This window comes from Carcharhinus amblyrhynchos, chromosome 1 (assembly GCF_965287045.1).
Source record: "Carcharhinus amblyrhynchos chromosome 1, sCarAmb.v2.hapA, whole genome shotgun sequence".
Classification (NCBI taxonomy): domain Eukaryota; kingdom Metazoa; phylum Chordata; class Chondrichthyes; order Carcharhiniformes; family Carcharhinidae; genus Carcharhinus; species Carcharhinus amblyrhynchos.
The window spans coordinates 102,743,537-102,758,454 of record NC_137324.1 but is presented as its reverse complement, the minus strand read 5'-3'; the positions used below and the strand labels follow the sequence as shown (position 1 = coordinate 102,758,454).

The following is a 14,918-nucleotide window of genomic DNA, read 5'->3' as shown; positions in this document are numbered from 1 at the left end:
TCACAATACAAGGAATCTTAAGAGGAGTTTTCTTCTAATTCTTAAGGGTGTCACAGTCATAATTCTAACTACAAAATGTTGGATTTCCAACATAAATTGTTTGTTTGAATTTGTGTTTTGAAACATGGAAATCAGTTAGGTACAATTTTAGTTTAAGCATTGATTTAAAAAAGTGTAAAAAAAAACAGACAAGAAACTACATTCAAGTACTTACATTTTTTTGACGGCTGCTGACCAAATCAAATGCAAGGCTGGCTCGATACTCACTATAAACCTGTGTACAGGAAAACCATAGCCAATTTTGGCAGGATGTTAACAATCCACATGCAAACTTAATTTTTGCATACACAATCCTTTTGTAGACACTGTACCATACTGTACATTAAGGGTTATTGTCTGAGGATGGAGAGGAGAGGAATAAGAAAAATACAAACATCCCCAAAAAAATGTGGCTACAAACTAGAACTTCAATATCACACATAGGATTTCAAATCGGCACAAGTTGATTTATACTCTCATCTCTGGGTCAGCATGTTGTGGGTTAAGTTCCGTTCAGTCACTCTTGAGGACAGCCACTAAAATGATTAGAAATGAGCACTAAACATTTCTGGCTACAATGTATTATGAGGGCACAGTGTTTTTAAAAATTCATTTACGTGTGGGCATTGTTGGTTGGGCCAGCATTTATTGTCCATCCCTAGTTGCTCTTCAGAAATTAGTGGTCAGCTGCCTTTTTGAACCACTGCAGTCCCTGAAGCATAGGTACACCCATAATGTAGGATTTTGACAAGGTGACATTGAAGGAACAGCGATATATTTCTAAGCCCAGGATGGTGAGTGACTTGGAGGGTGGTAGTGGTGCTGGTGGCAAATTTTGCTCTAGGCTAATATTACAATTCTACAGGCAGATAGAAATATGCTAAAGTATTCAAAGACTGACCATTTGGTAAGAGTTGAGGAACAAAAAAAAGAGTTGTTTTAGCGTTGAGTATTTACTATAGACTCCCAAGTAGTGAGGAGATAGAGAAGCAAGTATATTGGCAGAGTTCACAGAAATGCAAAAATAATACAGTAGTAATAATAGGGAACTTCAATTACCCCATTACAAAGTGGGGTGAATATAGAGAACAAAGATGGTGTAGAATTCCTAAATTGTGTATTGGGGAGCTTTCTTGGTCAATGAGGAAGGACACAGTGCTAGTTGGAGTTCTAGGAAATTAAGTAGGAAAGTAGGGTTATGTTTCTGTGGGAGAACATGTAGGAAATAGCAATCCTAACATAATTAAGATACTTAGAGATGGACAAAGAAAATTCAACAGTGAAAATATCCAACTGAAAGACAGCGAATTTCAATGATTTGAGAAGGGATCAACACAGGTCAACAGAAAGCAGACTGTTCAAGAAAACAGTAGATGTGCAATGGCCGGCTTTCAAGATAGAGATAATTTGTGTACAAACCAAGCATGTTCCCATAAAGAGGGCTCCCTGAATGAAAAATGGTGAATTGAATCGAACAGAAAAACAGGTTTATAACAAATTTCTACTGTAGAATACAATACAAAGTACAGAGTGCAGGGGAGAACTGAAAAAAAGATACAACAGTGGCAGAAAGAAAATGAGAAAAGATCAACGTATAATATATAAAGAAAAACAACAACAACAACAACCATTTATAAATTTACAAGAGGTAAAGGGTACAATTAGGGATAAGGATGATGAAAGCAGGGGGCATGGCTCAGGTATTGTTTTCACAAAAAGGTTGATGAAGTTAATATTGCAATAAGGAAGGGGGAGTAGAGATGTTGGATAGATTAAAATAACAAAATGGAGATACTAAATAGGTTAGCATCATTCAAAGTTAAAAAGTCATCCATCTGGATGAGATGTATCCAAGGCTGCCAAGTGAAGCCAGGACTGAGATGATGGTCAATGATCACCCAAACAGATTCAATTATCACTATCAACATCCTGGGGGTTACCACTGACGAGAAACTGAACTTGACTAGCCACATAAATACCATGGCTATAAAAGCAGGTCAGGGGCTGGATTCCTGAAGTGAGTAATTCACTTCCTGATTCAACAAAGCCTGACCACCATCTACAAGGCACAAATCAGTAATGTGATGGAATACTGTCCACTTGCCTGATCAAGTGCAACTCCAACAACACTCAAGGAGCTCGACATCATCCATGAAAAAGAAACCTGCTTCACCGGCACCCTGTTCTTAAATATTGACTCCCTCCACCATTGACACATGGTAAATAATACTGCCACTACCTACAGGATGCTGTGCAGGAACTCACCATGGTTCCTTAGGCAGCATCTCCCTAACCCACAGTTTTCTTGGAAACCAAGGTCAACAAACACATGGGAACACCACCACCTGGATGTTCCCCTCCTCGTCACTCAACATCCTGACTTGGAAATACTTTGCTGTTCCTTCACTGTCGCTGGATCAAAATCTTAGAATTCCCTTCCTAACAGCACTGAGTTATTAATCACTGAATTGCAGTAGTTCAAGAAGGCAGCTCACCACCATCTTCTCCAAAGGCAAAAAGGGATGATCAATAAATGTTGGCCTAGTCAGTATGCTCTAGCATATGTGTGAATAAATAAAGACAAACTTATGTCATGTGTTGTTTGAGAGATTTGGCTGTGCTACACTTCAAAAATAATTTTCGGGCATTGAAATGCTTTGGCATGTCCGATGCATTTAAACAATACTACACAATTACAAATTCTCTCTTTTACAAATAATTACCTACATACTCACATCAGCTGTAATGTCATTAAACTTTGTAATAAAAGCATGTTTAACCACATCCACAGCCATTTCCGATGCTATTACCATGCAAACATCTGGAAACAACACCCAAAGATGATCTAGAAATAGAAAAAAATTGAAAAGTTTCTGAAATAATTTCCTAACTCTATATTCAATGAAAATGACAAATTCACACCAAATTTTACCCGATCAAAAATGGACACAAATTCAAAGATCCTTTTGACTACATTTTAGGCTACAGACATTCCTTTTAGTTACTCTTTCTTATCTGTCCATCTCACATATTTCACCCTAGTGAACAGTGCTGGAAAGGCATTTGAACAAAAGACACATTTTCCTTCCAAAATAAATGGATTATTTACTTATGTTCCTTATTTAGGAGCATAATGATCAACAATATCACTTACTTTCAAAACTCAAATACAGTCATAGGAAGATTGTGATCTACAACTTCCAAGTAGTTGGTGTGCTATTCACTTTACCCTTGTTTAAAAATATTTCAGCATATCTGCTTGGAGTTGTAAGTCATACTATTTTAGCATTCTCACAAATAAATAAAACTTGATATATCTTAGACATAAACATTCATTATTTGTTGAATTTAGCAACCTTCCAAATGAGTAAAACAAAACGGGAGAAAATAAACTGTTGCTTTACAAGTTATATTCACTGTAGCCTTACAGATAGTGCTGCCACCTTTTGCCCAGTTATATAAAATGCATTCCTCTATGACAACGCACTGGCTGTAAAATACTTGGACATGTCGTGAAGACTCTCTAGAAATTCATGTCATTCAAGTCTTTCTTTTGAAGTTGGACACGAAATAAAATGTTCTCAATGTGCAATGTGGATGAATTCTGGCAAGCCAAGTTGTTTTCCAAATTAAGCATAACAACTGAAATCAGGCTTCTGTTGTCTGGCTTTTCGTTATTACAATTACTGGATGACAAAATGAGCAAGTCATTTGTTCCAACATTGTGATGTCATCATTAAGATTCCAGGGAAAGCCTATAGATTATCTCAATTATACCAAGAAATAACTTTTAAAAATTGGATATCCAATTAGTCCAGGTGCAGTCAGTTGCATGTTGAGATCTACAGGCACGAATAAACTACACACAAAGATTTAAGACAACTTTACAATTACTTGAGGTTCAACCACATGGCGAGTGATCAAATAGCTCATTCTTTCATTCTCCCTGAACATTGGGATGTCAATAGTTTGCATCTAAAAAAAATTAGAATGGACTTACAGCTCAAGTTAAAAACCTGTTCAAGAAAGCATGAAATGCTAAAAGAAGCAAATGTTTACATTTATTTTGTAAAGAATAAGTGTTTAAGGGAAGATAGGAGGATTGTGAATGCTCAATGCGACAACCTCCCTGAGAAGAATAATTGTCAGAAGCTCACGTGGAAGGGACCTTGCTTTTCCAGCCAGTTTGCAAACTGCCAACTCAAAAGTTACACATCATTATATTGTAATATGAAGCAATATACTGAATTTCATTTTCAAATGAAAACAAACCATGCCCACTTAAATTTTAATAATGTTAGTTGTGGCTTAGTCGGTAGCACTCCCACCTGAGTCAGAAGGATGCAGCTTTAGGTCCCACTCCGAAATATTGAACAGAAAAATCAAGGCTGACACTCCATCCAGTACTTGAGGGTATGTGAACAGCCTAAGTGCCATTTTTCAGATGAAATATTAAACTGAGGAATGTCTCTCTCAGATGGATGCAAAAGGATCTACTACACTACTTTGAATAAGAGCAGCAGAGTTTTTGACTGTCCTGCCCAATATTCGTCCCTCAGTCAACATCACTAAAACAGATTATCTGACCATTATTATACTGCTGCCTGCGGGGGCTTGCTCTGCACAAATTGGCTGCAATAATGACTACTCTAAAATACTTAATTGGCTGTAAAGCACTTTGGGGCAATCTGTGGTTATGAAAGACACTACATAAATGCAAGTCTTGCTTTCTTTATAATATTGTTTTAACTTTAATTCGCTTGTTTTCAGTTTGTCTTATACCCATACTAATAAAAAGTACTTTCACCTTTTTGAGCAGTACAGGACAGGCTACTATATAATTATATTAAGTGCAATAATGTATTAAATATGTATATTGCGAATAGCTGGGGTCCTAGCACCAATCCTAGTCACTACATGTCATTCAGAAAAAGAACTATTTATTCCTACTCTTTGTTTCCTGTCTGCCAACCAGTTTTCTATCCGTCTCAAAACACTACCGCCAATCCAATGCGCTTTAATTTTACACTCTGATCTTTTACGAGGGACTGTGTCAAAACCCTTGGGAAAGTCTAAATAAAACACATCCACTGGCAAATACAACATAATTCAAATTAAGGGGGTGAACTTCCATGATGGTTCTTCTGCTCATTGGGTGAAACTTTAACAGAAGAACTGCAAAAACATTTTTTTTTCAGGAGGTTCTGCAGCTTTTCCTCAGTCATTACAGCAGGTGATCTTCCACAAGAATTGATCTCCAAAGACTTCCTTAATTTTTTGTCACAACCCAAGTGAAGGTAAATCTACACTGTTTTATTTCCATACAGACTCTATTCAAATAAACTAAAATGTTATTGAAAATTAACCCATTCTGGAAGTTAATGCACTTAAAATCCTTGAATTAATTCAGGTTACAACAAATCAAGGGTTAAGTATTATTGGATTGAAGCATCTATTATTTTGCAAAGCAAAATGGACAAGAGACATCTTGAGTCACTAGGATTGTTTAGAGACAACTGAAACCGTGAGAAATTGTATGAAATTCTTATACCTGGGTTCCATGAAAATTGTTCCATATTCCTCAGACAAACAATCAGCAACAGAACATAGTTGTTGAACCTCTCCCTGATATCTGCAAAACAGAATAATGATCATCAGAAGCTCCCTGATATCTGCAAAACAGGATAATGATTGTCAGAAGCTCACGTGGGAAGGGACCTTGCTTTTGTAGACAGTTTGCAAACTGTCAAAAGTTGCACATTATACTGTAATATAATTATAATTAATTGTAATTGTAATATTGTAATTGTATTGTGTCTACATTGAATGGTGTACAGAAGTTGACATTTGATTCTGTACCATCATACTTTACATGGATGCTAAGAATTTTATAATTTTTACCAAGCAGTTCCAAGTACTCTTTCAAAAATATACAGTAACAAGTTATCATACATTCAAAATAAAATCCCACAGATTAAACAAATTAAACTAAATGCACATGGATTAGAAAAATATTTTGAATAAATAATTCCATATTTAACAATTATTTTCCATTGCAATGTTTCCTGCACCTGAGCATACCCCAAATGCTGCAGACATCCAATTTCAACTGGCCATCAACTTAATATCACCTCCATTCCACCAACCTCATCTAGAAGACTTGTTCTCCCCTCCCCTTAAGGTCTTTACAGAAAGCAAATCATTTTAATTCATCCGTCCACAAAGATCCTACAGTCTCCCACCTGTTTAGGCGTTCTACTGAACTGAATAGGCAAATTATTATGTGGTAAGACAGAGAATTGGGATAACAGGATACATACTCAAATTAACAAAATGCAAATGGTCATCTCCAGCAAGAGTCTGTACTGGGACATTAACATTGCAACAGAATATTGATAGATTAAGTGAGCAGGTAAAACTGATAGATGGGGTGCGATTTTCCAGCCTCGCTCACTCCAAAAACCTGAAAACCCCAAGGTCAATGGGCCTTTCCATGGTCTGCCCCTTGCCCACTCTGATTCCTGTGGCAGATAGGAAATCCCAAAAAGAAACTTAGGAACTAGAAGCAGGAGTAGGTGTATATTTCCATGTCTTAAATTATCTAACTGGTTCTTAAATTTCTCCAGGACTTCTAGTTTAATTGCTTAATCTGAAAAGTGATTTCAAGTGCTGATTATTCTTTTTAAGAGCTTCCTTCAATCAGTTTTAAATTTATCTTGCACAAGTATTAACCTGTGCTTCTTCTTCCTATGCTGGCAATTTAGTTTCCAGATATGTTCTAGATTTACCTTTGACATTCCATTACTAACTTGCAGATCTCTCCAAGTACATTTCTCGCATGGGTGGAATTCTCTCATTTTGAGACTAAGTGCCGCCTGGATGCGGGATGGAACATGGAGTGTTTCCCACGTTGGTGGCCGAATGGAAAACACAGTAAATCTTCCAGCCCCCACCATTAATTATGCATCGTGATGTTTTCAGTAGCGGGGCAGGCTTGGATGGTGTGTAGTTCGCCATCGTGTCTGCTGTACTGAAAAGGAGCCCAACATCACTGACCCATTGCTCAAGAAAGAAGGTGTACCTCCTGAAAATGAAAACAGATCTCCAGAAGCAGTCGGGAGAGTGGAAAATGTACCTCCTGAGGGATGTACCTCCTACAACATTCTGAGGTTGAAAGATAGACTGCTCCAGGACACCTGATCTGGTAGGTCCACATGCAAATGCTTCCCAACCCACTGATGTGGTGTTCCAGGATTGTGGGTGGCCTTCATCCCAAACTCAGGTGGCAGCCTCAGGCATTGTTCAGATGAGGCCTAACAAGCCACGTTGTACAAACATGTTTCATGTTGGTGTGCTTTCCCACCAGCATCGTGGAGAATCTGGTGCGACAGTCTGGATGCAAGTGAGGTTCATGCCATCCTCCGATAGGTTTTCCAACCTACCATGGCGTGTACCTGTGGAAGATCCTGCTGTAAATTCACATTAACGTGAAACCAACTTCTGGCCATCCTGCCACATTCTCCCATTATGCCTGGCAAGGGCTTGGGAGAATTCCACCCATTATGTTCCCAGATTGGAAAGTCCAAGTCTAATTGTTTTTTTCTCTTCATAACTCAGACCAGAGACAGAGTTACCTCACAATATTTCTTTGTCTGAGTCCAGTTGGTCAAATATTTGTGCTGTCTTGATTTTTCAGAATTGGATGCAAAGTGAAATTCACCAGGAGGTAACATGTCTTTATTTTTCAAATACAATTCAATTAGCATCATACATTGTGAACTAGGGTCAGGATAATTACTCACTTAGGAATGGATTGCATTTTCCAGCAATGAACATGTCATACTGATAGAGGAAGGATACAAGGGCAGAATATGGTAGAAGGACGAGGGAAAGAAAATGGGTCAGAAGCAGGAAGAAATTAGGCTCACATGGGGATTTGACAAAGTGGGTAAAAGGAAGAAAAAGGAGCAAGAAGAATACTGGGCTGAGAACTGGAAGGAGCAATGTTTAATTTCTCTCGCAATCTCAGATTTTCAAAAGGCCCCATCAATTAAAGCCTACGCAATTTAAATAGCAAGATCTTCCACTAACTTGTCCGCAAACCCTTTGGGAGTCCCACGCCCACATTTCACCAAATCAGTAATCCAATTAATACCAGGAACCATCATTTTCAAAGTATATTGTAAAGCTGAGCCTGAGGAGTTTGTGGGAGACAAAGCACTAAACTTGGAATATTACCACAATTTTGTGTAGAGATAGAAACCTCCCACTCTACCAGAGTCATCCTGTAACAACTTAACTGCTGTTGGGCCATTAATTGCTCGGGACGTGACTTCAGAAGAACATAAGAAATAGGAGCAGGAGTAGGCCATCTACCCTTCGAGCCTGCCCCGCCATTCAATAAGATCATGGCTCATCTGTCGTGGCTCAGTTCCACATTCCCGCCCCCTCCCCACAACCCTTAATCCCCTTGCTTATCAAAAACCCATCAACCCGCGTCTTAAAAATATTTAGTGAGGCAGCCTCCACCACTTCAACGGGCAGAGAATTCCAGAGATTCACCACCCTTTGAGTGAAGAAGTTCCTCCTCAACTCCGTTCTAAATCGCCCCCCCTTTATCTTGAGGCTGTGCCCCCTAGTCCTACTGTCCTTTCTGAGCGGGAAGAGTCTCTCCACCTCTATCCTATCCATCCCATTCAACATTTTATATGTCACAATGAGATCTCCCCTCGTTCTTCTAAACTCTTAACGAGTACAAGCCTAGTTTATTCAGCCTCTCCTCGTAGCTCAACCCCCTCAACTCCAGCATCAGCCTAGTAAACCTCCTCTGCACTCCCTCCAAGGCCAAAATATCCTCACGTAAGCGCGACGACCAAAACTGCACACAGTACTCCAGGTGCGGCCTCACCAATGCCCTATACAGCTGCAGCAAGACCTCCCTACTCTTATATTCAATCCCCCTCGCTATGAAGGCCAGCATCCCATTAGCCTTCCTGACCACCTGCTGCACCTGCAAGCTGGGTTTTTGCGACTCATGCACAAGGACCCCGAGGTCCCTCTGCACCGTCGCCTGCTGCAGTTTTTCTCCACGCAAGTAATAATCCTTCCTACCATTATTCCTACCAAAGTGGACCACCTCGCACTTGCCAACATTAAACTCCATTTGCCAGTTCCTGGCCCATTCGCCCAGCCTATCTAGATCCTTCTGCAGACTCTCCACACCCTCCGCGCAATTTGCCGTTCCACCAATCTTGGTGTCATCAGCAAATTTCGACACCATACACTCGGTTCCCTCCTCCACATCATCTATATAAATGGTAAATAGCTGAGGCCCCGGCACCGGCCCCTGGGGCACTCCACTAGTCACCAATCGCCAATCCGAATAGCACCCACTGACCCCCACTCTCTGCTTCCTATTTGACAGCCAATCCTCTATCCACGCTAACACCCTACCCCCAACTCCATGCCCCCTTACCTTCTGCAATAACCTCTTGTGAGGTACCTTGTCAAACGCCTTCTGAAAATCAAGAAACACCACATCCACCGGCTCTCCTCTATCCACCGCCCTAGACACATCCTCATAGAACTCCAATAAATTTGTCAGACACGACTTCCCCTTAACGAAACTTTGCTGCGTCTGCTCTATCAAGCAATTCCCCTCAAGATGCCTCGCTATTTCCTCCTTGATGACAGATTCTAACATTTTACCTACAACAGACATTAAACTAACCGGCCTATAATTCCCTGCCTTTTGCCTGCCACCCTTCTTAAACAACGGCATAACATTAGCCGTTTTCCAATCTTCCAGCACTTCCCCGGAATCCAGCGACGTTTGGAAAATAACCACCAAGGCATCCACTATCACCTCCGCCATTTCTTTCAGAACCCTCGGATGCATTCCATCCGGTCCTGGGGACTTGTCCACAATCAGTCCCTCCAGTCTGTCGAGCACCGCCTCTCTAGTAACAATAATGTCATTAAGACCCTCCAGTCCTAGCGCCTTTCCATCGCTAACACCCGGCAAATTATTCACGTCCTCCTCCGTGAAGACTGAAACAAAGAAGTTATTCAAGACCTCAGCCATTTCCCCATCCCCTACCACTAAGTCCCCCTCTCATCCTCTAAGGGTCCAACGTTCACCCTAGCCAGCCTCTTCCTTTTTATATATTTATAAAAACTCTTGCTATCCTCTTTTATATTAAGCACTAGCCCAGCTTCATAGTTTCTCCTACCTTTCTTTATCAACTTCTTCGTCAATTTTTGTTGACATTTAAACCTCTCCCAATCCTCTTCTCGCCCACTATTCTTAGCTACTCTAAATGCCTCCGCTTTTAATTTAACACTTTCCTTCACCTCCTTCGTTATCCACGGCTTATTACCTCTCCTCTACGGTCCTTTTAAACCATTGGAATAAATTTCTGCTGAGCACCAAGAAAGATCTCCTTAAAGATCCTCCACTGCTCCTCAGCAGACCTACCTTCCAACACGCTCCCCCAGTCAACATTCGCCAATTCTTCTCTCATCCTACTGTACTCCCCTCTGTTCAAACAAAAGACGCGTGTCCGGGAACCCACTTTCTCCTCCTCCATCTGCACCAGAAACTCCACCATACAATGATCACTCTCCCCAAGAGGATCCTTCACCACAAGGTCCCTAATTCTACTCGCCTCATTACGTAACACCAGATCCAAGATAGCTCGCTCCCTCGTCGGCTCCAACACACACCAAGGAAACTATCCCGGCAGCATTCCAAGAACTCCTCCTCGAGCCCACCGCGTCCAACATGGGTCAGCCAATCAATATGTAGACTGAAATCCCCCATAATTATCGCCGTTCCATTCCTGCACGCTGCACTTATTTGCGCGTTAACAGCCCACCCCACCCCACCTCCAGATCATTATTCGGGGGCCTATAAATGACACCAACCAGCGTCTTCCTCCCTTTGCTGTTCCTAATCTCCACCCACAACGATTCCACTTTCTGCTCTTTGGTTCCTATATCATCCCTTGCTACCACCCTGATGCTATCCTTAATCAGCAGAGCTACGCCCCCCCCCCCCTTTTTCCTCCCACCTATCCTTCCTAAACACTTGATACCCCCCCTGTACATTCAGCTCCCAGTCCCTGTCACCTTGCAGCCACGTCTCTATAATGGCCACCAGATCATACCCATTTGTGCTGATCTGCGCCACCAGCTCATCCACTTTATTCCGAATGCTTCGTGCATTCAGATAAAGTGCCTTCATCCCAGCCTTCACCTGGACCCTATTTGCCAGAACGCCACCAACCATACTCACGCCCCCTACTCCCTTTATTATTGGGACATCCTCGGCCTCTTCCCTTACCTGTACCCTCTCCTTAACTTTAGACCCCGTAATGTCACCTACCCTCGCACCCCCCCCCAAATTAGTTTAAAGCCCTGTCTACAGTCCTATTTACACAATTCGCCAGGACTCTGGTCCCAGCACAGTTCAGACCAACCCCATCCCACCTGAACAGGTCCCACCTACCCCAATACTGATGCCAATGCCCCACAAATTCAAACCCATTCCTCCCACACCAATCCCTGAGCCACCCATTCACTTCCTTAATCTTATCAACCTTACGCCCGTCTGCACTCGGTTCAGGCAGCAGCCCAGAGATAACCACCTTGTCGGTTCTACTTTTTAATTCCATTCCCAGCTTTTCATACTCCCTCCCCAGATCCTCAGTTCGCATTTTGCCTACGTCGTTGGCACCCACATGTACCACAATGACCGGATTCTCACCCTCCCATTCCAGGTTCCTCTGCAGCCCAGATGCGACATCCCGGACCCGAGCACCAGGCAGACAACACACCCTTCTGTGCACTTTGTCATTGTGACAAAGGACAGTGTCAGTACCCTTCACCCCACTATCCCCAATCACTACTACGTTCCTTTTCACCTTCTCTTTACCGATGTCCTGCGTCTGCATCACTGTACTGTGTGCAGTTTGCTCACCAACCTCACCTCCCTCGTTCTCGTCCAGACTGGAAGCAAGAACCTCAAACCTGTTATGCAGATTGAGAGGCTGAGGCATCCACTCCCCACTCTCCTTCCTCTGCTCCCCACCCTCCTCCCTCCGCTCAGCAGCCCCCTCTTGTTCCTGACCCTTAGAGTTAGCCAGTCTAGGGGGGGTGGATGTCACTTGCACCCCATTGACAATGGCACCCTCTCTCCCCTTGATGAGCCTCAGTGTCTGTAGCTCAGAGGCCAGCTCATCTACCTTGAGCTGGAGCTCCTCCAGCAACCTGCACTTACTGCAGACATGGTCACTGGGAAGGATCCTGGGGTCAACCAGCTCCCACATCATACAGAGACAACACATCACATGCCCCTCCATTATTCACTGTAGTAGTATTGAAAATTTCAACACAAACTTACCTGGCCCTTTTGCTCCTAAGCCCTAATAGCTCACTCTGCTTCCCACTCACTCCGCTGCCCGCTCCGACGCTGCCCGCTGTCTACACCAGGCCTCCTTTTAAACCTGGCGCTGTTTTAAAGCCTGCTCCCCCACAACTCCCTGCTATCCACTCCCTTAGAATTCTTAAAGCGGTAAATACAAAAAGCCCGCAAAAATGCTTTTAAATGATTTAAACAGTTCTACAAGGTAAGTTCTTACTACGAAAGTGCTTTAAACTTATTTAAACAGGTTTTTAACAGGTAATTTCTTATCTGTCTCTCTGCTCCTTCACTCGTCTGCTCCAGCAAACAATGGAAGGCTTCACCGTGTGAGCACCTGATAATTAAAGCCTGCTCCCCCACAACTTCCTGCTATCCACTCCCTTAGAATTCTTAAAGCGGTAGATTCCACTCCCATCTGGGAAAAAGTACTAATCCAAGAACTGGTGGCCAAATGGCAAGGAACTCTAGCTCAAATCGAGAAGTTTGGGATGTTTTACCAGGTCCAGTTGGCAGGCCCCGGTGATAGAGATAGAGGGTAACATGTAGAGACAGGTGGCAGGAGCTACCTCGAGGGAGGACCTCTGTTGGGCACAATTCTAAGAACCAGTGCTGAATATATGTATTATAGTGCAGTAATGTGTCAGCACTACTGAAGGTAATTTTTCATGATTATGAGGGTATTGTATGCAAAATATGTAAATAATCAGTATTATTGGTACTGAGAGCACCAAATATTAGAGCATGAAAGTAGCGATAGAGGTTACGAGTGTGGAGTGTAATAGAATCTCCAATAAGATTCCTGGTTTGATAACAGAGAACTTTTTTTTTTAAGAAGGTAAAGCCGTCTTCAGCAGTAAATTAGAAACCATATGTTATTTAAAACAAATACAGTTTATACATGCCGATGCCAAAAAGCTGATGAAGCTTAGTCGTAATTCTTCACCATAAAGAAAAGCTGCTTTTCAGTGGTGACTGGAAACTGGGCTTAAGTTGGTTTAGCTCTTTTAAACTGCTAAGACCTCTGACCCAATTTAAAGCTCGGCCCTGGTGACACAGGATTACAGCTTTTTTTCTTCTTGTGTTGACAAACAGGTTTCCACGTCATATCTTCCCAGGGCAGAAGCTCAGGACAGTTCCGTCTGAAAATAGTGCAATGGGACTCAGAGTATCAGCAGGAGTGGGGGGTAGAAGAAACCTTAAGACACCAAGTCTGCTTCAGATGGAAAACGCAGCAGGGCTCAAATTTAAGTGAAGAAATTATGGACTAGACATAATAAGCAAACATGGTGAAAATTTCAGGACAAAGTAACAGTGACCAAGTTAGAAGTGCTTCTCAGAGGCTGTTTTTTTTTTGTTTATTAGTTTTTCAGTTCTACCCTGGCACAAATTTTATCAGAATGGCAGTCCATAATTGTTAAGTTTTATAGGTTGCATTCGCGAATGGGCCAGGAAATGGCAAATGGAATTTAATGTTGGCAAGTGTGAGGTGGTCCACTTTGGTAGGAAGAATGGTAGGAAGGACTATTACTTACGTGGCGAAAAACTGCAGCAGGCGACGGTGCAGAGGGACCTCGGGGTCCTTGTGCATGAGTCGCAAAAACCCAGCCTGCAAGTGCAGCAGGTGGTCAGGAAGGCGAATGGGATGCTGGCCTTCATAGCGAGGGGGATTGAATATAAAAGTAGGGAGGTCTTGCTGCAGCTGTATAGGGCATTGGTGAGGCCGCAGCTGGAGTACTGTGTGCAGTTTTGGGCGCCGCACCTGCGCAAGGATATTTTGGCCCTGGAGGGAGTGCAGAGGAGGTTTACTAGGCTGATACCGGAGTTGAGGGGGTTGAGCTATGAGGAGAGGCTGAATAAACTAGGCTTGTACTCGTTAGAGTTTAGAAGAATGAGGGGAGATCTCATTGAGACGTATAAGATGATGAATGGGATGGATAGGATAGAGGTGGAAAGACTCTTCCCGCTCAAAAAAAGACAGTAGGACTAGGGGGCACAGCCTCAAGATAAAGGGGGGGCGGTTCAGAACGGAGTTGAGGAGGAACTTCTTCACTCAAAGGGTGGTGAATCTCTGGAATTCTCTGCCCGTTGAAGTGGTGGAGGCTGCCTCACTAAATATTTTTAAGAAGCGGGTTGATGGGTTTTTGATAAGAGAGGGGATTAAGGGTTATGGGGAGAGGGCGGGAAAGTGGAACTGAGCCACGACAGATCAGCCATGATCTTATTGAATGGCGGGGCAGGCTCGAAGGGCCAGATGGCCTACTCCTGCTCCTATTTCTTATGTTCTTATGTTCATTCAAATATTTGGTCACATCTCCAGATGCATGTTTAGATGAATGCAGGGAGCACACTAGTGGTGGAAAAGAAAACTGCATGGAGATGAAATTCAATGGCCAGAATTTTCCAGCCATTCTCACTGGCAGGATTCTCTGGTTCTGCTGAAGTAGAGATTTGGCTG

The 14,918-nt window shown here is 42.5% G+C and overlaps 1 protein-coding gene across 3 annotated transcripts in view; it reads right to left on the bottom strand.

The window, feature by feature from the left end:
- Nucleotides 1-14,918, bottom strand: part of LOC145343528 (transmembrane anterior posterior transformation protein 1 homolog) — a 107,246-nt gene that overhangs the window by 44,311 nt on the left and 48,017 nt on the right. For all 3 annotated transcript variants that reach the window (XM_080189784.1, XM_080189787.1, XM_080189794.1), the window contains exons 8-10: nt 5,591-5,671; nt 2,775-2,884; nt 215-274 (exon numbers count right to left, since the gene is read on the bottom strand). In XM_080189784.1, coding sequence (XP_080045910.1) covers nt 215-274; nt 2,775-2,884; nt 5,591-5,671 — 251 coding nt within the window. The remainder of the gene's footprint in view (nt 1-214; nt 275-2,774; nt 2,885-5,590; nt 5,672-14,918) is intronic.